Source organism: Psammomys obesus, unplaced genomic scaffold (assembly GCF_907164565.1).
Source record: "Psammomys obesus unplaced genomic scaffold, mPsaObe1.curated_primary_1811, whole genome shotgun sequence".
In the NCBI taxonomy this organism is placed as follows: domain Eukaryota; kingdom Metazoa; phylum Chordata; class Mammalia; order Rodentia; family Muridae; genus Psammomys; species Psammomys obesus.
In genome coordinates, this window is record NW_026596079.1 from 33,149,618 (window position 1) to 33,176,110 (window position 26,493).

A 26,493-nucleotide genomic window follows, 5' to 3' on the forward strand; every position below is an offset into this window, starting at 1 on the left:
GGAGGGAGGGAGGGAGGGAGGGAGGGAGGGAGGGAGGGAGGGAGGGAAGGAGGAGATGAGGGAGGTGGCCACAGCTGGGATACAAAGTGAATAAATTGTAATAAATAATAAATAATATTTTTTAAAAGTTTGACATTAACTGAATTTGCCCTGTCTTTGATTAAAATTATGTAGGAAGGCTATTAGTTTACAATAGTAAATTGTTGAGTGTGTTGTGGCCATTTTCTTGCTGTATGTCCTCCACTGTACATTCAGTGTCCCATAAATAGATCCATGCTGTTTGTACTTCAGCTACTTAGATTGAGTAACACACCAAATACCTGCATTCCAGCAGAATTTTCTATATGCTGTCTTTCCAATCACTTCGCTATTCTGTTTCCAGACCATTTGTTGCTCCATTACCAGTGCTACTTTCATGTTTACTCAAGAAGTTTAGGTTATTTATCATTGGATACATATTTTTCCATCACATATAAAGCCAAAATGAATAAGATTTTTGGTAAAATATTTTCTAGATTCAAATAGGTAATAATACTTAGCTTCATCTCTCCCTCCCACTTCTTTTCCCTCTCTCTCTCGTTTTGATATGTGCTCTCATTACATAGCCTTGAGTGGCCTAAAACTCTTGATTCTTTCCTGTTTGAGCATACTGAGTGCTGGGATACTAGAATAAAATACCACATCTGGTTTAAATGTATAATATTTGATTTATCATCATGTTTCTCATTTACACTTTTAGCTTGGAGATTTCCTTGATTAAGAAGAATGAAGGACTAACATGGCCAGAGCTGGTAGTTGGTAATAAACAAGGAGAACTTATAAGAGACCCTGCCCAGTGCGCTGCAATAGCGGAACGCTTGATGCACCTGACCTCTGATGAGCTGGTAAGCAGTTACAGTAGCAGGGCACTGTCGGAGAATGCAGAGTGTCTCATATGAAGAGTACGCCCTGTCATGCGCTAGTTTGCCTTCCCTAATATAAGTGGCACAGATCAGTAATTATCTCCCTAATTAATGTTTCAATAGGAATTGGAGTTCTAATATTTATATATTTTACTCAATATGTACAGAAATGTGAAGGCATATTTTTTTATTTTTATTTTTTATATTAATTACAGTTTATTTACTTTGTATCCCAGCTGTAGCCCCCTCCCTTATTCCCTCCCAATCCCACCTTCCCTCCGTCTTCTCCTCTCTGCCCCTCTCTAAGTCCACTGATAGGGGAGGACCTCCTCCCCTTCCATCTGACCCTAGTTTATCAGGTCTCATCAGGACTGGCTGCAATGTCCTCCTCTGTGGCCTAGCAAGGCTCTTCCTCCCTCAGCATATTTTATAGGGTATATGTGTGTAGATGTGTATTTTGACATTGTTTAGAAGCATCAACCAGTGTTGGCACAAGCAAATTACAATTATGCCATTTATATACTAATAACCTAGGCTGATTCTATAATTTAACTATTATAAGTTGTACTATAATAATCATAAATGTAAAGATGTCTCTGCAGTACACACCTAACCAGTGTACAAATTACTATGGAGTTTACTCAGAAAACGAAAGTAAAACTACCATGTGTCTGAGCTGCACCACATCCCACTCCTGTACAAGTATATAAATTCCCTTTTTCCCATGCCATTGGGAGCACACAGTCATGAATAGAACAGTTGAAACCTAACTAATATGAAACCTAATTATTAAAAATATGAGAGCACATATTTTAAAAAGTGTGATAAAAATAAAATTAAAGCAACATCATCGGCACATCTCCTGTTTACAGTGTTGTTGGGCTGACATGTTTGTGCACTGTGTAAAGCTTGTCTTTGTATACTCAAATACTGATTTCTGTATCAGCAGAGATCTGATTACAGGCAGGACTTTGGTAAACATCTCCCCCAACACACTGTGATTGGTTTAATAAAGGGCTGAACAGCCAATAGCAAAGGCAGGAGAGGAAGATAGGATTTCTGGACAGAGATAAGAACTCTGGGAAAGAATCAGGTGTAGAAAGAGTCTCCATCCAGACAGAGGAAGAAATAGGTGCTGGTAATGAGGAAAGGTAATGGGTCATGTGGCAGAAAGTAGATTAATATAATCGGGACAATTTAAGTTAAGTGCTAGTTGGGAACAAGCCTATGCTAAGGCCAAGCTTTATTCATAATTTATAAAAAGTCTCCATGTCATTATTTGGGAGCTGGCGGTCCAAAGAAAGTTCCATTTTAGTGTCACTGAATGTCCCTGCCTTCCCTTTGTTTTCTCATGGATTTAAAACTTTGTTTTTTTATAAGGCTAACATTCAGTGTTCTTATCTTTATCATTTCGTATCTATATAGTATGGGGTTGTTTTTTGTTTTTGTTTTTTCTGTCCTTTGCATTTCCATGCCTCCTATTTTTTTTCTCAAGTCCAGTCTTGAGCTAAGATTTGCTGTACATCTTCTAGGATAGTAATTATTTAATGAATGAAATATTTTCTTGTAGTGATTAGTGATTACAACGACCTGACAATACTTTTTCCCCCTGCAGACTAGAAAACATTACTGTATTAACGACTTGCAGTAACCTATTGAAAATTTGATAACATTCAGCAGTACCTTAGAACATTGCTTATATGATCATTTACCAACAGTGATAAGAGCATGTGTAATTGTTGGACTTATTGCCATATTGAATTATAGTGATAATGGTTCTGCAAAATTATTTACCCTGCAGTGTTAGGTGCATCCTGGGTAGAAAAGAGAGGTTAAATTTTTGAAAGGGAATGTTTTTCACAAACAGAAGTGTGGCCTAAAGAGAACATAAATTTCATTTTTGCTGATAGTCATTAACACTTTGAAAAATTATTCAAATTCATATGCCATGCCAGAAAGTGTGATTTCATAGCCTTTTTTTTACGAAGGAAAAAAAAGGGGGGGGTCTCATTCTGTAGGTTCAGTCATTCTGCAGATTTTAATGAGAATATAATTGTGACACTAAGAGATTGTTGATAATTAAACTGAATTCCTTTTGCGCTTGGTTTCAAAGGAGCGTTGATATTGCTAAGAAAGTTACCTATGCTCCAGTATTTTATATTTTGTAAAATAGTGTTGTATGTTTTGCTATACCTGATAAGGATAGTGAACTTGGGGAATGGTAAATTGCTCTTTTTCTCAACTTTTAGAAATGTCTATCCACTTTTGATATCTGGATAATGCTAACATCATAAAGCGATTAGGGAAACTTTCCTCATCGTGAAAGAGACTATATAGTGTTGTCTCACGTTTTAGCCATCTCTGCTGCAAGTTCCCTTTTTTGAAAGTTGTTTTTTTGTTGTTTTTTAGTTTTTTTGAGACAGGGTTTCTCTTATGTCAGCCTGGCTATTCTGAACTGGCTTTGTAGACCTGGCTGGCCTCAAACTCATAGAGATCCACCTGCCTCTGTCTTCCCAGGTAAAGGGATTACAGGCATACACCACCATTCCTGGCTTTTTCAAAGTTTTAACTATTCACTTTACTACATGGAATGTTATATTAAGTGTAAGTTTCTGTTGACTTTCAGTTTTTTACTTTCTTAATTACTGCATTTATCTCTCCCTTTTGCTTACTTTGAATTAAATTTGTTACTTTTCTGCCTTTGCAGTTAGCTTAGACAATTAATTTTTAAAATAATGATCTTATTTAATGTGTGCATTTGTTTAGGTGAAAATTCGTATATATTAAATGACCATCTATAATATTTTCCTTTTTAAAAGTATTATTACATTTATAACTTAAGAACCCATTCCTTTCTTTTTTTGTATTTTTGTTATGTTTTATTTCTGACTCCTATACCTTGCGAAACATTTTTTTAGCCTTAGTATATTGAAGAAGAGCAAAAATGAGGGAAAACATACCTTTTTTGATTATGTACATATTCGCCATTTCTACTGGCTTACATTTGTGTTGACTCAGATGTCTATTTCATGTTTTTACATCCTTGAAGAAGTTCCCTGAGTATCTCTTACAGTAGTGTGGCTTAATTCACTTAGCTTTTGTTGGTAAAAGCGTTTTTCCTGTTTTTCTTTTTTTTTCTGTTCCTTTGACAGGAGTATAATTCAGTGGTAGCAGCAGTTTATTTCACTTGCCTAGCTTGTATAAGAAGTCAGTTATTTGTATGTTTGTTCAGTCATGTAAAATATTTTCTCCTGCCTGCTTTTAGTATTTTCTCTTTATTACTGCTTTTTTAGCAGTCTTATTATTGTGACTTGCTATATCCTATTTTTTAAAAATATACAGCAATTTCTGATGCTCTGTAGTCTTTAGTTCTGTCTTTATACTTCATGCATTGACTAATTACCTACTAGCTGTGTGCTCCAGGCAGGCCTTCTGTCTCAGACATTTGAGTTGTGCGCTCACAGGCTTGAAACACAGTGCCCAACTGCCAACTGTGGTAATCCGTTTTGACATTTTTAAGGATGAATAAATTATTTCCTATTGTTTTATGTATTATATATATATATATATATATATATATATATATTTTGTTGTTGTTGTTTGTTTGTTTGCTTAAGAATCCAAATCCAGATAAAGAAAAACCTCCTTGTAATGCTCAGGAATTAGAAGAATGTGACATTTTCTTTGAAGAAAGCTCCAGTTTATGCAGATTTGATGGCAATACTTTAAAGACAACTCATGTGGTAAGTCTTGATAATAGGAATTCTAAAATGTTGTAGATAATAAGTAGAAATTTGGCAGATGAAAATTGAATGAAATGCATGTTTCGCAAAAATAGTTTGATTGAAAGTTACTAGGTGTGATAAATCTTTTTATATTATTATCATTTATTACAGTTTATTCAATTTGTGTCCTAGCTGTGGCCCCCTTCCCTCGTTTCCTCCCAATCCCACTCTCCCTCCCTCTTCTCTCTCTGTGTCCCTCCCATAGTGCACTGATAGAGGAGGTCCTCCTCCCCTTTCCTCTGACCCTAGCCTATCAAGTCTCATCAGGACTGTTTGCATTGTCTTCCAGTGTGGCCTGGCAAGGCTGCTCCCCCAGGGAGGAAGTGATTAAAGAGCCAGCCACTGAGTTCATGTCAGAGAAAGTCCCTGATCCCCTTACTAGGGACCTCATTTGGATACTGAGTCTATGGGCTACATCTGAGCCTGGGTTTTAGGTCCTCTTCAAGGAATAAATCTTACCACTCCATAAAGTAGCCTCATTTCCATAATACCAAATTTAGTAAAATAAAGGCCTGTTGTTAGAGTTCAGTGGTGTATTGGCATTTTTCAGGCTTTCTTCTCTGCCTAATTTTTATATGCAGTTGTGACCCCATTTTGTATAGTAACTTCCTTCATACCTTTTTCTAACACTGAACATTAAGAATATTTTCTCATGTTATTAATAACTTTAAAAATGGTTTGTGTGTGTGATAGCCAGGCCCGGTGGCATACACCTGTAATCCCAGTACTGTGGGAGACAAAGACAGGAAGATCTTTGTGAGTTCGAGGCCAACGTGGTCTACAGTCGAGTCTAGTACTGTCAAGGCTACACAGAAAAACCCTGTCTTGAAAAACCAAAAAAAAAAAAAAAATGGTTTCTGTGTATGTGTATATGTGCAGTTGAGTGTATATGTACATATCTGTATGAGTGTGTGTATACACATGAGTATGTGTGTACCACATGTGTGAGTGTGTGTGTGTGCATACGAGTTTATGCATGATTGCCCACATTTGTGCACGAATGTGCAGACAGAGGCCGTTAGAGAAGGTCGGATCCCCGAAAGTTGAAGTTACGGGCATTTGCAGGATACTTGCTTGTTATGCTGAAATCCACACTCTGCTCCTTTTGATTATGAAGTAAGTGCTGTCACGTGCTGAGGCGTTCTTTAGTACCCTTTAGTAACTAAACTACCATTCATTATGCTACCATTAAAAAAATCATTTATTCATGAAGCCTCTTTATATTCAGAAATCTTTAGTGACAGCACACAGACTAAGGCTCTTGAGGACTGGCCTCTACGGTGCAGTCTCAGTGCTGTGCTGTCCTTCATTGCCTGCTTCACTCTGCTTTACCTGCACCTTCTGTGTTGGTGTGAGACACCTGGTTCTTAGTAACTGCAGTTTGTCAGTTGTCTCAAGTGAAATGACATTTCGCGCAGAAAAAATGAGTAAATGGTGGTTGTCATTTCTTCATCCAGCTTTTGTCTTTTTAATACATTGGGGAAAGTTCTTCTGAATAGTCTCTTTTTAATTTTTTGATGCTAGCAGAATCTGTAGTAAGAGTTTCTCTTTTATATGTACTATTATCTTAACCATTCTGGCTAGAAATTGATTTAATAAAATAATCGAGTTTCTTTTTTTTTTTTTTTTTTTGTCATTTGTGTTCACTTTCCTCCTTATTTTTTGTGCTTTATTTTTTTATTTAATTTGTTTTTCTAATCTTAGGCGAAGATTAGATAACTGATTATTTTGTTTGTTTGGCTTTGGTTTTTTGAGACAGGGTTTCTCTTTGTAGCCTTGATTGTCCTGTACTCTCTTTGTAGACCAGGCTGGCCTCAAACTCAGGGATCCGCCTTCCTCTGCCTCTCTGAGTGCTGGGTGGTTAGATTAAAGCCGTGTGCCACCATCACCCAGCCATGTAGCTGATTTTTGATTCTTGTCACTGAGTGCTCTAGACTCCTGACTCCCAGGTCCTTGTGTACACCATTGAGAGAATTCAAGCAAGATATAGAATGTACGGTGGGTGGTAGGTAATGAACTGCAGGTGAGAGTATGTTTTCAAAGCCAAGAGCGGCTGGCTAGTTTTATTCTCCTTTACTTTAGAACAGCCAATTGTAAAGTGTTTTTGATACTGAATTCATTTTGTGCCATTCATTTAATATAATTACATGTTTCTATTAGAATAGTTTGGTGACATTTGATGACAATTATAATTTAGATCACTAAATATCAAATGTGATCAATTTTAAAACCAAAAAGATAGTCTTTTTCTTATTTATCTAAGTGGAAATTACTTTTAGAAATTTTTGTACATTTTTAAAGGTTTATTTGTATCATTTGCACTTTATATCACTTAGGTAGTTATATTATTCTAGCTTGTAATCATGGAAAAAGAACAATTACATAGGTAATTTAATAAAATGAGTGCTAAAACAAAAGAGGATTTTATAACACTTCGATTTTCAATTTAAGATATAAAGGCAAGAACAACTTACTGTACAAACTGACTCACAGAAGTGGAATGAGGATTACCATTCCATTCAGGGAATCTAGGGCAGATGTTTCATAGTTACTATGAAGATAACAGAAACAGATGGGTAATGAAGAACACGAGTTTGGAAATATATATCAGTATTTAAATTATAGCCAGTATCTATTAACCCCTTAACTTACATATCTCTGTTTCTTAAATTTATTTATGAAGTGGGATTGTCTTTTTACTTCTTATATAGGGAAGAGCAAATAAGGTAGGAATAAGGTAAATATTCTGAGGTAGAGATTCTGGGTATTTAATAGAGTAAGTCTATACCAAATATTAATTGGAAATCCAAGTTTTGATTTGATTTTTTCAGATAAATAAAAAAATCCTTTTCTCAGTATTATTTCTCAGTTTAATTTGCTAGTAAAAGTACTGGCAGATTCTTTGAACTTTTTCATTCTGACATGAAATCTTCAGAAGTCTAATTGCTGCATGTTCCTAAGAAGACTATCAGCTGACTACTTGAAATACTTTTCACATTTTCTTGAGAACATTTTACTCTAACTGTAGTCTTTGCTGGTACTTCAGTATTAAATATAGCCTTATCTACAGTGATTACGAAAATAGACATAATGTGAAATTTTATTTTATTGGACAAAAGATTTCTTAAATTTAGGCCATAAGATACATACTTGGTACTAATGAGGAATGAGCTTCTATGAAGTCTAAATTAATTTTCTCATTTAAATATAAAACCTATGTTCAAAGACCTGTCAATAGTCTTATTCAAATCTTTTATTTGTCCAATGTTGTATGTAGAGCATCCTGAAGAATGTAACCTTGTATTGATGCTTGCATACTGGCTGTTACTATATTATTTCTATTGAATGTGATAGTGGCATTTGAGGTAATTAATATTTATTACCTCTACAATAAGTTGCCCTAGCATAGCCCTAAAATGTTCTCATCTGATTGTAGTTGGTTTGCCTGGGTTTTTGTACTGCTAATAAGCTATTAATTATTGCCTATTGTTGATAGTGTATCTGCCCAGAGCAGTCATCTTTTTTTGTCATACCCCCAGTTTACTTTTGTCTAGAGTTATAAATTCCATGAGATTTTATTTATAACCAGGATATAGAGTTTTATGTTGAAAATTTTGATTTATGCTTCCTGTTCTTGACTAAGGATTAAAAAAAAAATCTAGGGATTGAATGTAGAGCATTCAATACAAAAATACAAATTATGTTTTTTTTTTGTTATCTCACTTTATTTCGCTCACTTATTAAGGTAGTTATTTTAATCAGCTTAGTTTGTTATACACTTAATCTTGCTCTTCATCCTGAGTGGACTGAAAAGCATATAGATTAACAAAGAGTATTTCAGGGCTATTATATGAAGGCTTTTCCAGGGAGGAGGGATTCATCAGGGAAGACCCACGCTGGGTGTCAAAGCTAACATCTGATAGGCTGAGAAAAAGAGAAAGCCAGGTGGCACAAGCATATTCTCCACGGCATGCCCCACCCCCACCATGATATGTAAGCCGCTCTGTTCCAGTGGCCTGCCCCTACAGCGGGGACTGAAAATAGTCAAAGTCTTTCTCCTATAAGCTATTTATGCCAGGCATTTTGTCACAGCAGCAACAAAAGCAACTAGACACAGAGTAAAAGTATCCCATTGTCAAGAAACAAGGAATTATCAGAAATAATTTAATCTAACTGTTGTCATTATGGCAATGACAGTAGAAAAGATCAATACATGCTACACATTATAGATAAAATTAAGAATAAAAAAAAAAAGGACAAGACAAAGAGTATGGCACTAACAGAATCCCATATACGCAGGGCAGCACAGAAACAAAACGAGTGACATTGAGAGGGGGTTAAAAACTACCATTACTGAAACTTTGTACTTAAATCATAGTTTATGTTTACAATAGGGGGGAGTGTTTAAGGTTTGCTGCTTGTTTTTCTAGAACATATGGGAGGGCTGTATACATACAACTAAGTGGTAAAGAGTGATAGAGCACTCATCAAAATAGAACATGTTCAAGACCAAACAAAAACAAGTGTAAGAGAATAAATATAAAATGTTCTTTGGCTAACAGGATCACACCATAAATAAATACTGCAAAATTATGTAGAAATTAAGGGCTATATTTCTCAGTAACTCAATGAGACATAGAGGAATTTTGTATTGATTACAGATGACACCCAGCACAGGCAGGATGCTTGGTACTTCAGAAGGGGAAATTTACAGCATCACGTCATGTAAAGAAAAGAGAAACTGTAGTTGAGGCAGAAAGAATATGGAGCCAAGACAAAGTTTTAGTTCTCAAGACATTTACTAACATGGCCACTATCTTGGGTTACTGTTATTGTGAAAAATTTCATGGATTAGTAGCTGAAAAAATGGTATTTCATTCTGGTGTAGCTGAATGCCCAAAGTCCTAAATGGGCTTTCAGGTCTGCCCGTGTTGCTTTGTGGAGTTCTGGAGAGAATTTTTCTTTGCCTTTCTCACTCCTAGAGGGGACACATAACCAACAGTATAGTGTCGTGAGTCACCCTCTTTTCTCTGTGCTGCTATTGTCCCATTGCCCTTTGTATTTGTGCCCTCTTCTCTCCTCCCTCTTACAAGGAATCTTAATAATGCTTCGGGTTCACTCAGCTCATCCAGGGTAATCTCGCCATTTGAAAATCCTAAACATACTTTTGATTATCTAAAAAAAAATACTCAGAAGTTCCAGAGGCCTAAGGGGTGGGTGTACAGGGGTGATATCTGTGCTTAACAACAATCTAATATGATAGTATATTGTGTAAGAAATAATAATCATGCAATAGGGAATACTTTTAATTTTTATTTTTATGTTAATTACAGCTTATTCACTTTGCATCCCAGCTGTAACACCCTCATTCCCTCCCAATCTCATCTTCCCTCCCTCATCTTCTCCCATGCCCCTCCCCTAGTCCACTGATAGGGGAAGTCCTTCTCCCTTCCATGTCACCCTAGCCTATCAGGTCTCATCAGGACTGGCTGCATTGTCTTCCTCTGTGGCCTGGCAAAGCTGCTCCTCCCTCAGGGGGAGGTGATCAAAGAGCCAGCCACTGAGTTCATGTCAAGAGACAGTCCCTGTTCCCCTTATTAGGGAACCCACTTGGATACTGAGCTGCCATGGGCTAGGTCCGAGCAGGGGTTCTAGGTTATTTCCCTGCATGGTCCTTGGCTGGAGTATCAGTCTCAGAAAGACCTCTGGGCCCAGATTTCTTCATTCTTTGGGACAACAGGGAATTTTTAAAGTTAAGCATCTCCTAGGATTGTAAATATGTCATGAACAGGTGATTATTGGCCTGAATTGTGGGGTTAGTAGAATGTGAAAGAGGACAGGAGGAGTCAGTGAGGGCAGAGTTGGAACATCAGTAGCGCTTTGACATCCCATGTAGCACAATTGTAAGTGGCAAAAAAGAAAGCATTTAGCAGAATGAGGGGCTTTCATTGAGAGACCTTCACCCTCACGCTCGTGTTTTCAAGGTTGATCTCTTGGTTAAACTTTCAGTTGATAGTTTAGCTGATTTGTTACTTTCTCACTGCTGTGCAGTCATGCAAAAGAGGCTGGCTAATAGGTGAGTTAGTTTCAGCATTAGTAATGTTAATGCTCATTTTTCTCAAGAAAGTAAGCACATTTTATAAAAATACTATTGCAGTCCACCTGTTCATTACCTCAATTAGATTAGTCCTTCTGGAAAAGTCCTCGGTGATCCAGAGGAAACCAGTGGAGGTGAGGAAAGAGATGAAGCAGGGGTGAGTCAACTGAGGCTTTCTTAGCAGGCCCATTTGCTACTAATAGTTTCAGAGTAAGTCTTACTTAGCCCTGATAGTCCAGATCACAGGGAAAGAAGAGATAAGCAGTGATAGGAGCACACCAGCCTATCCTTGCTACACTGAGCATGCTCTAGGCCTGCTCTCGCATGTTATTCTCATGGGCAGCTTTTCTTAGAGCCTGGGTTGCCCTGGTGAACCAATAAATCCTCATGCTACAGCTTTTCACAGCTTTCCTTACAAAGTGCAAGTCAGGCCTCAACTTCTCAGCCAACATTTTCTTTTCTGTTGCACTGAATCAAGTCACATTTATCACACACAGAGCACCCCAACTCTAACCCTAACCCTAGCACCTACATTTTGATGTTATTTGTGTTGGTATTTAAAGCTCTAATAATCAGATGACTGATGAGGAATATGGCTGCACCTGTCTCTACTAATGCAGCTTCCCTGTAAGTGGCTTCCAATCATAAGTCTCAAAAAATGATTTTTGTAGTGAAATGAATTCCTCAAGCAACAGTATTACCATAACAGTATTTATTGATATTAATGCCGTAATTCAGGAACACAGTGGGGCAATTGGTATGTAGATCTATATTTTTATCCAATATTGTGATTTTCCCTGTAGCCTAGAACCACTTATTTAAACCCTCAAGGCTCTACTTTCAGCTATCACATGAAGATGACAGCTCCTCATGAGCTGTGGAGGTTACTACTTAGCACAAGCCTGGCATGTAGACTCAGCTCATAAACTATAGGTGTTATTTATTCTTGGCAATATTACAAGCTAACATTAATAAGTTGGATGTTTGTATTCTGTTATTTAAAACTGTTCTTTTTATCCAATTGATATTTTATGTCATATCTTTACTAACATTGAGGGGTAGATAGCATAGTGATTAAAAATAGAGACTCTAGGTCCAGATTTTATGTGTACAACAAAAGTTCATGTTCATCATGAACAATAACTGGTGATGATGTTGTCATTTATTACTAACTTTTTGAATAATTTTTGTCACTTTAGGTGAATCTTGGCAGCAACCAGTACCTGTTCTCAGTCACTGTGGATCCTAAAGAAATGCCCTGCTTCTGTCTACGCCATGATGTCGATGCTCTCCTCTGGCAGCCACACTGCAGCCAGCAGGACGACATGTGGGAGCACATTGCGACCTTCAATGCACTAGGTAGAAAGCGTTCTCTTCAGTAGCTTTTCTATCCGCTCAGCTCGTCATCATCTTAAATCTGCTCTTTTTATTGAGCCCTCCTAGTTACATTGATTGGTTCATGCTCTGTTCGGTTGGCTGCATTCTGTTAAACTGTTAGATTAGAAAGATGGACCTTTTCTTATACATGATGGACTAGGAAGTTTCAATATATCTGAATATTTCTAATGAGTTGTTGGTTTTAAGTCAGTATGATCAGGAGCTTGGGCATGCAATGTGTATTTAAGTCTCTTCAGACTAATCTTCAAAATCATCCTGCTGTACATAATGCACATTTTTTAGAAGACCTATTTAATTGAACTTCAGTGCTAAAGAAGCCTGCCTGGCTTGAGAGTATATACCTGCATTCCCATCACCTGATTGGATGAGGCAGGAGGCACCAGTGTGAGGCTAGCCAGAGTTATATAACAAGTGTGACTCAAAATCTGAACCACAGTGAAAAGAAGAGACCATGGTAATGAAAACAGTCATAAAATGAAAGAACATAAATTGAATTATTTGTTAAAGGGGAAAATATGTGTTCTCAAAGTATACTTTGAAAAAAATTTAACACATATAACTGAAGGTTATGTTACTATTGATTTTATGTCAAAATACTTCTGTATTTTGTGGGAGTTGTGTTATGTGAATTAGCTACAGTTATTGCTTCATTGAAAGCTTATTTTAAACTGGCAGCAAAAAAAGTAAAATTGAGAATTTTAAAGGCTGCGTATGGAGAACTCTAATTGATGAGGAAATTTGTCACTAGCACTTTAAGCTAAATTGCCTCACTCGGACTCCAAGTGAATTTCTTTGACATAAACTACTACCAGGTTTGATGGATTAATTAACTACCCAATTTATGACTTCTACTAGAATTCCTGTTTTGTAATTATCTTCCTTCCTTAAGGAAGAGCAAAGTCCTACCAGGTTGCTTTTAGATGCTCAGTCTTCAATTGCATGTCAGAACCCTCTTACAAATTAACTGTGCTTTAACAAGTTAAATCAACTTTATCTTAGATAGCACTCGAGTTATTTTGTACATTACTCTCAAAAAGTATACGGTTAATGTTTGTTTACTCAAAACATTCCTATATTTCCATGTTTCCCTTTTTACATCTCACCTAATATTTTAAAAGGAGTGTTGACCTGCTATGCCTCATGGTTTTGCTCACTATAAATGAACAAAAATGTAAATGTATTTAAGTGTACTTTACTTACAAGAAAAAAAGTCTTCTCCGTTTTCCTTCTTTTCTTTCTCTGCATTTTCATCTGTTTAATCACCTTTCTATCTCTCTATTTACGTGTATTCTTGTGAGTATGTGTGTATGTGTATGTGTTGAAAGAAAACATGCAGTATTTGTCTTTCTGAGTCTGGCTGATTTTATTTTGGATGGTAATGTCCATTCACATTTATTCCCCTATAGATGACATAATTTTCTTTACAGGTGAATTAAACACCATATTTTTGTGAGTGTGTGTATCACATTTCCTTTATGTGTTCCTCTGTTGATGGCTCTCTAAACTAATTCTGTATTTTGACTTCTATGGTATCTTCAAGCATTTCTGATTTCTTCCACTAAATAACCAGGTAAAACTGTGTCATATGGTACTTCTGTTTTTTAGGTTGAACTGATTTCCATAGTGTCTATATGAGTATAGAGTATACACCCCATCAACACTGAAGTGAGCGCCCTTCTTTTCTCACATTGTCCTCAACATGTATTATCCTTTGTAATAACAGCAATTCCGAGCACACTTAGATAGAATCTCAATGACAATATAATTTAAATTTCCACATTAAAGATGTCGGACATATTTTATATGTCTACTAGACATTTGTGCTTCAACATTTGAGAGCTACTTGTTCATGTCATTACCCATTCATATACTGGATTGGTTTGTTTGGGGATAGTTCTATGAGTTCTTTTTTTATTATAAAATTTTTATTTCTATATTAATTACAGTTTATTTCACTTTGTATCCCACTCCCTCATTCCCTCTCAATCCCACCCTCCCTTCCTCATCTCCTCCCTGCCCCTCTCTAAGTCCACTGATAAGGGAGGTCCTCCTCCCCTTCCATCTGACCCTAGTTTATCAGGTCTCATCAGGACTGGCTGCATTGTCTTCCTCTGTGGCCTAGCAGGGCTGCTCCTCCCTTGGGGGTAGGGAGGAGAAAGAGCCAGCCACTGAGTTGATGTCAGAGACAGTCCCTGTTCCCCTTACTAGGGAAACTCGAGTTCTTTACATATTCTGGATATGAATTGTCTCTCAGATATATAAACAGCAAAGATTGTCTCCCATTTTGTAGGCTGTGTCTTGCCACAGTTACTTGCTTCCTTGCTGTGCATTGCCTTTGTATTTCCACATGATCCAATATGTCAGCTTTTGCTTCCATTTCTTGAGCTATTATAGTCGTTCCTGAAAGCCCTTCTTTTGCTTATCGATTGCTATTCACTTGTTTTACCAGTTTCAGAATTTCAGGTCTTAAGGGTTTTTGATACATTTTGGATTGATTCTTCAAAATGAGTCTACTTTCATTCTTTTCCATATGGATATCCTATTTCCCAGCAGTATTTGTTACAAAGGATGTTGGATTTTAAATGTCTGTTAATGACAAAATATCTCTATTGTCCCTCAAAAGGGTCATTCCACCCCCAAAGGTGTTGGACCCATGGATTGAGAACCACCACTCTGTACCATTCCATTCTTCTATATATTTGTTTTTGTGTCTGTATTACAGTGTTTTTGTTCTTGTGACTCTGTAATATGGCTTGAGGTCAACAATTATTCTAATAACCTCTAGCCATTAATTTTTGCTTAGGATTTCCTTGACTAGCGTCTTGGTTAGGGTCTTTTATACCTCTGTATACATTTCATGATTGTTTTATCTGTCTCTCTAAAGAATGTCATTAGAATCTGGATGAGGATATTTTTAAACTATACATCATTTTCACTAATACTTTTCCCGATACTGATTCTGCTAATCCATGGCCATGGGAGGTCTTTCTATTATCTAGTGCCTTCTTAATTTTTTTTTTTAATTTAGTTGTCATTATATTCCTGGAGTTGTTTTTCTGTTTAGCTAGGATTTAAGTTTTTACGTATTTGGTATTTAAGATTTCAGATTTTAATTATTTTATTTCATGGAAATTAAATAGAACTGCATTGTGCCTTTGCTGAAGGGAGGAATCACTGCTTTGTTAGGAATTAAAGTTGTATTTTTGCACCTCTTAGAAGAAACTGTGGCTCACTCTTAATGTTGCTGAATTCACCCATTGTTGGCTATTAGTGATATATGTTACTAAGTATTTAAATTATTAATGGATACCATGAAATATTAAGTGTTAAATCGTGATTTCTCTCTTTCAGTTTAACATAGTTCTTTTTTTTTTTTTCCTTTTGTTTTTGGCAGGTTACGTCCAAGCATCAAAAAGAGACAAGAAATTTTTTGCCTGTGCTCCAAATTATTCTTATGCAGCCCTTTGTGAGTGCCTTCGCCGGGTGTTCATCTATCGGCAGCCGGCTCCCATGTCCACCGTGCTTTACAACAGAAAGGAGGGCAGGCATGTGGGGCAGGTTGCTAAGCAGCAAGTAGCAAGCCTAGAAACCAATGATCCTATTTTAGGCTTTCAGGCGACAAACGAGAGATTGTTTGTTCTCACCACCAAAAACCTGTTTTTAATAAAAGTAAATACAGAGAACTAATCCTCCAACATTTCTCTGAAAAGTATCCAGTGGTACCTGGAAGGCTGGACAATTGTGCTGCAACTTGATAAGTTTCATGTGTTAAATAAAAATATCTTTTATGAAGTTTTATTTTTAAAGGATATTGGAAATGTATTCAAGAGATTATGAATCTGTAAAAGCTACAGGACAGGTGAAGCTATGGATTTAGAGAATATTAGCTTCTGTTAAAAATACAAACATATTGACAAATATAGTTATTTTTTAAAACCTGAGGATTGAGTCTCATCTTTTATAGGAAATGTGTAATTCAGTGTTTAAAAATAAAATATTTATCATGCACTTAGCTCATTGTTTAAAGTGGTGCGGTCATTATGTAGGATGTTTGGGCAGCAGTAAAATATTGAGTCTACATAAAGAATTGTTATGGGTCTGCGAAGAGTTGCAAGCACACAGCACTTTTAAGTGTTTGCTTTTAAACTTTGTTTTCATGATATGTATAGATTTATTTATGTATTTGCACTCCCACAGAAAGTTACTCATTTTCCATTATTATATGACAAAGCTCCAAAAAATTCAGGTGGCACGTGGCAGGCTAAGGCTAGAGAATTACTAGTTCAAGGTCAGCCTGTGCCATATAGCAAGACCTACTCTCAAAACAAAAGCAAGTTAAGGTTTATGATTTTTCATAAACCTTATGAGTTCTATGAGTTGTCTTTTGTTGTCTACCAGTCCAAACTGTGCTTTCTGCCATGATAGAGAACACATTCTAGATCAAAGCATGTTGCAAGAGTTTGCCAAGCTTGGCTTTTCATGTTGGCTAACCATATGGACAAAGAGAGTTATATGACCAAGTCTAAAGAGACAGGAGAGCTGTGATACATTGGGGCAATTGAGAGGACAGTCACACAGGATAAGTTTTAATAGATTTGTCTCACTAAGTACCCCTCACTTTCTGACAATTCATTCTATTTGCATATCAACTTTTTTCTCCATAAATATTTGTGGCTCAGACTTACTCTCCAAGCTTCTTTCAATTTGTATTTAATGTGGCTTTCTATTTATTTTCAAATTATTTTAGAGTTCATATTTTAATAATAAAGTTCTTAAGAACTTAACTGAAGAGGAGGGAAGTAAAGATAAAAGATTATATGATGGAAAATATGTATATTAACGTATGTTTTGCTTATCTGGAACAAATACTTGATTGAATTAAATTTAAACAAGTATTTGGTCTGGGGAGATGATGCTCTCTGTAAAGTGCTTGCCACATAAATATAAGGTTTAGATCTCCCCATCACCCACATTAAAAAATAAAAAAAGACAAAGAAAAGCAAGTAGGTATAACTGTATGCATCTGTAATCCTTGTTCTTGAAATGCAGATACAGGAGCATCTTTGCCGCACCCTCTAGCTGAGTCTGACCTCTAGGTTCTCTTGAGACCCAATCTCATTAAAGAAGGTACAGAATGAGCAAAACACTTGATGTCAATATTTGTCCTCCACATGCATGCATACACCTGTGCACATAGCCTCATAAACTTGCATAAAATTATATGTACACACACAAAAATTAGCCAGTATTTGAATGGTTAATTTCAGTTAGGTCTGACTGGCTTTAAGCTTAACTTTTTTAGCTGGGTGCAGTGGCACATGCCTGTAATTCCAGCACTCAGGGAGGCAGAGGTAGGTAAATCTCTGTAAATTTCACACTAGCCTGGTTTACAAAGCAAGTCAGGACAGAACAGCCAAGGTTACACAGAAAAACCCTGTCAAAAAAAAAAAAACAAAAACTGAACACCAAAATCTTTGTTGTTGCTGTTTTGGCTGGCTGGGTTCATTTTGAGACAGTTCTCACTATGTAGCCTAGGCTGGCCTGGAACTCCTGGTCATCTTTTTCTTACCTCAGCCTTCTAAACAGCACAAACCAGGACATTGGCTTTCCATTTAATTTTGACTGAATTTTAATTTTAGTATGTTTAAGTTCTTGCATTTTTCCCCAGCAAAGAGAGTGAGAATAAGAAAGGAAGAAGGAAAGGAAGGAAGGCAGTCTTCAGAAACAAAAGAGTAAGAAAGATTGGCTATGAGTCTCAGCATCTACTTTAATATCCTGCTGGGTAGAGTCTTTCAGAGGCCCTCTGTGGTAAGCTCCTGTCCTGTTCCCTGTTTTCTCCCTCTTCAGATGTCTATGCCATTTGCCTTTCTGAATGAGGGTTGAGCATCTTACCCAGGGTCCTCCTTCTTGATTAGCTTCTTTAAGTGTACAGATTTTAATATGATTATCCTATATTATATGTCTAATACTGAAACTCATAGCCAAACTTTGGGCAGAGTGCAGGGAATCTCATGAAAGAAGGGGTGATAGAAAAACCTGGAGGGAACAGGAGCTCCACAAGGAGAACAACAGAACCAAAATGTCTGGGCCCAGCGGTCTTTTCTGAGACTGATATTCCAACCAAGGACCATTCATGGAGATAACCTAGAACCCCTGCACAGATATAGCCCACGGTAGCTCAGTGTCCAAGTGTGTATCCTAGTAAGGGGAACAGGGACTGTCTGACATCAACTCTGGCTGGCTCTTTGATCACTTCCCCCGAGGCGGGGCAGCCTTTCCAGGCCACAGAGGAAGACAATGTAGACAGTCCTGTTGAGACCTGATAGGCTAGGGTCAGATGGAAGGGGAGGAGGACTAAGGGAGGGGCATGGGAGAAGAGGGAGGGAGGGCAGGATTGGGAAGACAAAGGAGGAGGCTATACCTGGGATACAAAGTGAATAAATTTAAAAAGTAAAAGTATTGTGAGTCAGGCAAAAAAGAAAAAAAAGTAAGAGAAAGAGATTTTATATCTGAATTCTATATAGCTGAGTGGCAGAGCTGTTAACTACCATCAGCAGGCTTAAAAATCGCTGAGTATGGTCCCTTTTGTAATCAGCCTGTAAAACGAGGAGCACAAACTGTACAAGTCTGATTAGTAGTTGCTTTGGCCGTTGCGTTCCTCACCCTTTAGAGTGGCCTTTTTGCCTTGTAATAAACTGCTTGTCTTCACTGCTTTTTGTGAGTCTCATGTGAATTCTTTCAACAGAAATCCGAAAGACTGGGGAGACCAGGAGATCCTGGTAACACTGTTTAAAGTCCTGTGTGTTGACACCCAGTTCTATGAAGCAAGTAACTAATTCAGCTGTTTGTTAGGATGCAGTTTTCCAGAGAGAATTTTAAATGGCCTAAAATTACCAGAGACCAATCCCTCCTCTTTACAATAAAGATGTATAGTTTGATATAGGGAAATTGTGAACATTTTCAGGACTAAAAGGTTCTGCAACTTTACTCTTACCTTCCTTTCTTGGTATCAAAGAAGGTCCTTTCATTTTCTTTTTTTTTTTTTTTTTTTTATAAATAATGTATCTTGAGGAGTCATTAAACTGGGTGTAAATTTAAAAAATCTTATTCATAAGCTCAGATGGCAATGGAGTAAAGTATGGAGAGTATAGTTATACACACACACACTCACACGCAACTCAACATGAAGTCAGGCCTCTTCTCATTACATCCAAGAAAACCTGACTTATACTGACTTGGGCAAAAGAAGCATAGTGATTCACATTAGCCGAAATTCCAAAAATAGAGATGAGCATTGGTAGATATTACTAGATAATCTCAAGGCTTATTCTCTTACTAGCCCCATCTCTCAGTTGGCTATATAGTTGAAAACTTTTTGCCTTATTGCAGTGATAAATACAAGTCTTTAAACCCCACCACTGTCATTCCAATAAATACTTGTTGCAAAAATCACAGGAAATGCATATTGTGCCCGCTTGAGTTAATCACGGACATCAGTAACTGCATTTGCAAGGTACCCATTGGCTCATTCTTAGTGATGGTCTCTATACTGATGCCAAGAATGGACTAGCAACATACAAATACATGGAATTAGAAATGATAGTGTGGCTTCCAATGTAAAGGATAGTAGATGTTGATGCTCAAAATACAAGAAAACTATATTGACAAACTATTGCATTATAAAAACAATTATTAGTAAAAGTGGAAATGAAGCAAAACAAGGTTATTTGGAGAATTTTGATAATTTTTAATATGTAATTTAAAACATTTAACAGTGTTACTAAAGGATTGACTGAAATTGAGAAGAAAAATGTAATATCCATCAAAACTTGATGGATAGTGGTGGCTCATGCCGTTAATCCCACTTGGGAGACAGAGGCGAGTAGATATCTGAGTTCAAGGCCAACCTGGTCTACAGCATGAGTTCAGGACAGCCAAGGCTACAAAGAGAAACTCTGTCTCAAAAAACAAAACAAATAAACAAAAGAAAGCTTTTCAAAATGGAAACTATGGAAGCTATCAAACAGCACAGTGCCATCTGCTGCCTAGAATATGTTCACCTACAATCTAACCACAGGCATGGGAACCTCCCATTGCACTGTTCCCAGAGGCTCCAATGTCATCAGACTTGACTTATGGGCTTTGCCATTCCATTCATATATGGTCCATGTCTCCTGTTCTTTCTCAGCCTTCAGTGTCCCATGTAAGCCCCCACTTTTTCTGTCTTGCAACACTGATTGATTATTCCCCAAATCCCTGAATCTGTCTTCTGAATTGCAATTCCTAAGACCCTCTTCTTCCCCAAAGGGAGTCTCATATGTATGTGTGTGTGTGTGTGTGTGTGTATACACTTTTATGGTATCATTTGAACTGAGTAAGATATAATAAGCTGCACAATTAAGGTATTAAATATATGTTGTTCTAGCATTCCTTTTGCTGCATGTAATTCCTAAATTTGTAGGTGTGTTTTTGTTGAAGCCAAAATGTGCTTGCTCAATTGTTTGAAAGCTCCCCAAATGCTCCATGTTGGGGGCTCCTTTAATCTACAAAGAGATAAAGTGTATTTTTATAATACTTTGGTGGATGGCTAGCTACCTATAGGTAACTTCTGAACTTGTCCTCAATTCTATCAAGGCTCAAGCTCTCTTTATGGCCAAATTGCGCTTCTCTGTCCATGTTTTATCCAGGTTCACATTGTTCTCCTTGGCATGGTTTCCACATACTCTCTCTGCTTCCACTCTCTCACACTATAAATCCACAACTATGCCACTGCCTTGTCTTGAAATTTCTTCTGCCAAACAGCTTAGTCCATTACTTGTGAATTTAGCCTGCTTCACTTTGTAGTCCATAGGTAAAACAGTTTCTTTGTAATGGGTAGTTTTAATATCAACTTGTCACAATGAAGAAGCACCTCAGTCGGGAACCCCAACTGAAGAACTCACTTGGTGTGGGAAGGTAGATCACCCTCAGGTACCAAACCAAACAATTAAGGTCATTTCAGGAGGAAGTCTGTTTGTCTGCTGCTTGCTCACTTGACCTTCCCTCTTGCTGGCCAAGGCTCTGTTCCTGTGCCTGCTGTTTGGTTCCTTCACTAACAGCAGAATTAGCATTTCCAAGCTTTCGTCCTCAGCTAGGGAACACTGGTTTTCAGGAAACTTTACAGGCTCCCAGCACCAAACTGGGACTATGGGGGCACTCTGCTTTATAGATTGAGTAACTACTGGTCACCATCTGTGCCCTAGTGAGAGTGGTGTTCTCGGACTTGGACTACTCCAACTGTTGAGGTATCCAGACTCAAGAACTGAATTCTATGTTCTTGCCATTCAAGATGTCATCTGACTGTCATTACTATTTAAGATCTCCCTTAATAAATTCTGTTTTATATATATATATACATATATATATATATACATGCATATATATGTGTATGTATATATATATTATTATTATTATTCTCCTTAATTCATGCACACACACACACACACACACACACACACACACACACATACACACACACATCTTCTGTTCATTTAGAGAACCTAAATGAAATACCATTATGAGCCTCTTTCAGAATCTATTGTCTTCTAACCCAGAAACTACCTGCATTTCAGTTGTTATTGTAGTCTTCTGAACTACTGTGGAATGGCTCATGGTCTCTGCTTCCCTCTCTAGAAAAGCTAGGGATTTTCTAGCCCACAGCTCTGAACTCTTAAACCAATGAATCATGTTCATCACAGCAACATCTCTTTTCATGAACAATTTTGAATGTAGTTACTTTTCACCGCACTGGGACAAGAAGCAACTGAAGGAGGACAGGTTTTGTGCTGTGCATTAAGGAGAGGTTCTGGGCTGTTACTGCGGAAACTGCCCTAGCAGCAGGAGCCACTCTTATCTGTGGAGCAGAAGCTTGCTCACATTGAGCCCCTCATGGGTTGATGGTACATATTTAAATGTGGATCTTCTCTCTTCAGTCAGTCATCTTGGGAAACCCCCAAAGGCACATAAAGGTGTGTCTCCTGGGTGATTCTGAATGTAGTCTTTGACAATGAAGATGGTCAAAAATCAGCAGGAACAAAAGTGTTCATGCTAGACTACTGTGATAGAGTATTTAACTTATGAGAGGAGAGGACAAAAGGCTAAATTTGGAACATTAAGTTATGGCCAAATTGGATAGGGCTTTAAATATTAGGTTTCAAAGATGTATCTGAGGGGATTTGGTGCTAAGAAAGACAGAGAATAAATTGAAACTTGAAAGCATTCACCTTCAGTTAGTGTAGCTTACCTTATCTAACAGGATCAAGGCCCAGGTCTGTTCTCCACCATTGCCAAAAAAAAAAAAAAAAAAAAAAACAGTTTTGTAAAAATTATTTTGTATATTTGGACAACAGAGAAACTGGAGGCATGTGTTCACCATGAAGACTAGGATCAAGGTGTTTGCAAGAGCTCCAGAGGAATGGCAGAAGCCAACAAAGATGAGAGAGAAGGATACTATTAGACAAGAGTGGCAAAGAAAACCATGACATTTCAAGTTTCAAAAGAAAGGAATTAAAGATACATGCTTTTAGGATTAGAGAAAAATTGTAGAAGAAATATAATAACAATTAAGACGTTCTCTATTGAAAATGCCAGTCTTTTGAAAAAGCCTTTCATTTCAAGACAAAATTCTTTTAGAAACGTTAGCAAAATCTCTTAAGATCTTGAAACAAGATGATGGAGCATGCCTAAGAACATACATTTAGTGGCATGTTGACATTTGTGCCTTGAAAGGCTATTGAAGCAAATACATCTAGAGCACCACTTTGAAGCCGCCACTGTTAGGACTCTTTATACATCAATCCTATTTCAATGTCAAACTCAAAGAGAAATTGGTAGCTTATCTGAGTTACACAACCAGTAAGTAGTAAAGCCTTAATTTGAACCAAGGTAATCGAGGCTCTGATAGACTCAGTTACTTTTCAGGTCTACTTTGTGCAAACAGCAGCTTACCAATGTTTCCCATCATTCCTGACAACCAGAAGTCCCTGGTATGCTAAGCCATGTCTTCAGTTCATGTCCACATTTTCAAGATTCTGATGGTGATTAACTTTGTCTCTGTTCCACAACTCTAGCATGATAGCGTGTGCAGCTCACATTCGTGTCTCAACAACTGCTTTTCTTTTGGTGTTTGTGACTTTTATTGCAGTTGTCAAAAGTCAGTATCTTCAAGGACAAGCGCTTTGAAAAAGTGGGTAAAAGTTCTCAAAACAATGGAAAACTTGATTTCTGATTTTAGAAGCTCATGATTTTGTGTCGTACATAGTAGGATAGGTTAATATCCACTGTGATTTTCACAAATGCTGGATTTTGAATTGCTTCTAAATGAATTATTTTTTTATGACTTTCCCTGTGCGCTGACGGAGTCACTGACTCCAGCTTTGGGATAGTTCCTAATTAGGCTTTGAAGGTTATTATAGCTTGGAACCATGAAAGGGAAAGCTGTCGTTCAGCTGTTCCTGAATAGCTTGCTTTCAGACAGTGGTTCATTTGCAGGCTTATATCTGCTTTTTTGCTTTGCTTTTCACTTGCTTAAACATTTCTTGCAGAAAGGGAGGGCATGACAGTGGTCTTATGTAGGTTAGTGGGTCTTATGTAGGTTATGTAGGTTACCACATGAGTTACAGAATCAAATTGAGGTTGTTGTCAGGCTTGGCCTGAGAGCCTTTACCAGCTCAGCTATCTTACCAGCCCCTTCATTTGTAGTTTTTCTGTTCTCTAACTCTTGACCCCATTTTATTTTTAATTGAGTTTTATACATGCCCATGACATACTTTGATCAAATCTACTTACCTTTCCCTCTATTTCAATGACTGCTACATCTGCCTATCATTACCACTATTTTTCCTTTCACGGTCATGTGCTCTTTTTTTTAATTTTTTTAAAAACCTATTGAGTCCATTTAGTGTTGTAAGTATGTGTGAGAGTGTAGTACCATCTTCTGGAGCATGTGTAGATGTTTGTAGGCTCCTTCCTCATTCTTTTTCCTTCCTTCCTTCCTTCCTTCCTTCCTTCCTTCCTTCCTTCCTTCCTTCCTTCCTTCCTTCCTTCTTCCTTCCTTCCCGCCTTCTTTCTCTTCTATCTTTCTTTCCCTTTTAAAAATAAGTTCTCTGAAGCATTTTCCTGAAGGTATTATTTCAATCTTTGTTTAATCTTGGGCTAAAAATGCTTGTTTACGTGCCTGTGTACCTTGTTTTGCAAAGATATCACTCCCCAATCAGCCCAGTGTTCAGGAGTCATTTACAAAGGAGGGAAGCCTGGGACCTGTTCGCCAGGCCTGCCTGCTGTGCAGCCAGATGCAGTGGTAGATTTCCTGTAGATGAGTGACGTTCTCTGATAGAGATGTAACGAGTAGATTTCCTGTAGATGAGTGACGCTCTCTGGTAGAGATGTAATGAGTACATTTCCTTGCCTTCCTGGAAGGACTTTGAAAGCATGATTCATAAGGGTTGAGCCACTGAAGGAAAGGTATGGAGTGGGGCAACCATTTGTTCCTTAAGAAATGTGTGCACTTGGTGTTAGCAAGCATTTATCTAAGGTCTAACAACAAGATGAAAACACAATACAAAAATTCCAGACTGATGAAGACTTACAAACTCTAGTTGACTCATGACACTAAAGCACCAAAGGTAATGGTTTTGCTCAAAATTTCTGATTTTAATCAACAGGGAAATTCAATTTTGTCATATGTATTTATGGCTGGTTGGATAGAAGTTTTGACAATCACATTCTCTAATTTTCTCCAAGAATTCTGTTAAAAAATGACATTAAAAGAGATTACTATATTGTTTTATATCATTATTTTGTTTCACCAATAGAAAAATAATGTGTTGAAAGAAAGAGAACATTCTTAAAATTATGTTACTTAGTTTATTTTCCCCATTCTACCTCTCAAAAAGTAATCATATTAAGAGTCTTAGAGATCTGTTAGTTTGGGACATTCGTTGTTGTACTTGTGTTCTAATAAAATAAAGATCTAAAGTAACAGAAAGTAAAATAAGAAACAGATTGGAGATAGAAAGAATTAAGGTTATTAACATGCTGACCTTAAGGTAGAAAGATTGTCTGGGAATCCTCATGTATTCTAAAGGGCACCAAGGTATGGAAGGATTGTACAGCACAGAGGCCACTCAGCCATTGCTGAGTGGTAAAAGGCTGTGAGTATGAATACATGAAACCTGTGGAAACTGCCAAAGCAAAGAAAAGGAATGTCCCCAATAGCCTTCCAAACATATGCTGCCTTGCCAAGAGTTGGACTTTGTCAGACTTGCTTCAGACTTCTCACCTCCAGAACCCTAAAATGACCAGTTTGTATTTATTTTCTTGTTTCTGCAATCAAATGTATGATACAAGGACTTAAGGAAGACTGCATTTTGATTGACATTTTTAAGAAGAAGCAGTCTAGAGGAGCAGGGAAGACCTGTGGCCGGAGCATGGAACCGTGGCTCATATTTTGTCAGCAACCAGAAGGCAGCAGCAGATAGAAAGAGGGCCAGTCAGAAAACACCCAAGCCCTGCCCCAGTGACCAGTTTCTTCCAATGAGGCTCCACTTCCTAAAGGTCTACAATTCTCCAAAATAGGATCCAAGCGTTCAAACTCATAAGCCTATTTATACTTTCCATTGAAACCACAATACAATTTGAGCTTGTATGCAAAAAACCAAACCCCCAAACCAAAACCAAACCAACCAACCAACCAAAAAAACCTTACAGTCAAATATTTTACAGCACAATATATACTGTACTGTTTAAAGTGACTATGTTCATAGAAAGTTGCTATATTTGTGATTTGTTGTAGAAAGTATTTAAAAATATGCCAAATTAATGAATCTCTAAGATTTGTATTATGATTAGGATATTAAATTATGTACATGCATATATCTTTATCTGCCTGTCTGCAGAGAGATTGAAAACAATCTTCAACTCTTGTTTGAAATAAAACAATATACAAGGCAATGCAAATAGAAATATTTGCTATGACAAAGAATTTATAAATGAAATGATTATATAAATGGGTAGTAAAAAATTTTTAAATGACCTTCCAGTAAACAGGAAAATAATCAGATTAAGCACCTTTCAAGGAAATTTCTGGAAAAATATTGAGGTGGAGCTGCTTATGAAATTTGTGGAGGAATATAGACATCAGAAGGTTTAGTGAGGAGACAGGAACCAGCTCACCAAGATGGAGATCTATGGAAACCCTGGACTCAGCTTCACCCATCTGGCAACATAAGGGAGCCGCAATCAGAAGTACTTCTTAAAAATCTCTGTATGTTTC

General features: G+C 37.3%; 1 protein-coding gene across 3 annotated transcripts in view; it reads left to right on the forward strand.

Moving 5' to 3' along the window:
• Nudcd1 (NudC domain containing 1) overlaps positions 1-18,895 on the forward strand; it is a 58,256-nt gene extending 39,361 nt beyond the window's left edge. For 2 of the 3 annotated variants that reach the window (XM_055626702.1, XM_055626703.1), the window contains exons 7-10: positions 740-884; positions 4,520-4,645; positions 11,984-12,143; positions 15,577-18,895. In XM_055626702.1, coding sequence (XP_055482677.1) covers positions 740-884; positions 4,520-4,645; positions 11,984-12,143; positions 15,577-15,869 — 724 coding nt within the window. In that variant the 3' untranslated portion in view covers positions 15,870-18,895. The remainder of the gene's footprint in view (positions 1-739; positions 885-4,519; positions 4,646-11,983; positions 12,144-15,576) is intronic. The other variant, XM_055626704.1, reaches the window with a different exon arrangement.
• The last annotated feature ends 7,598 nt before the right edge of the window (positions 18,896-26,493 follow it).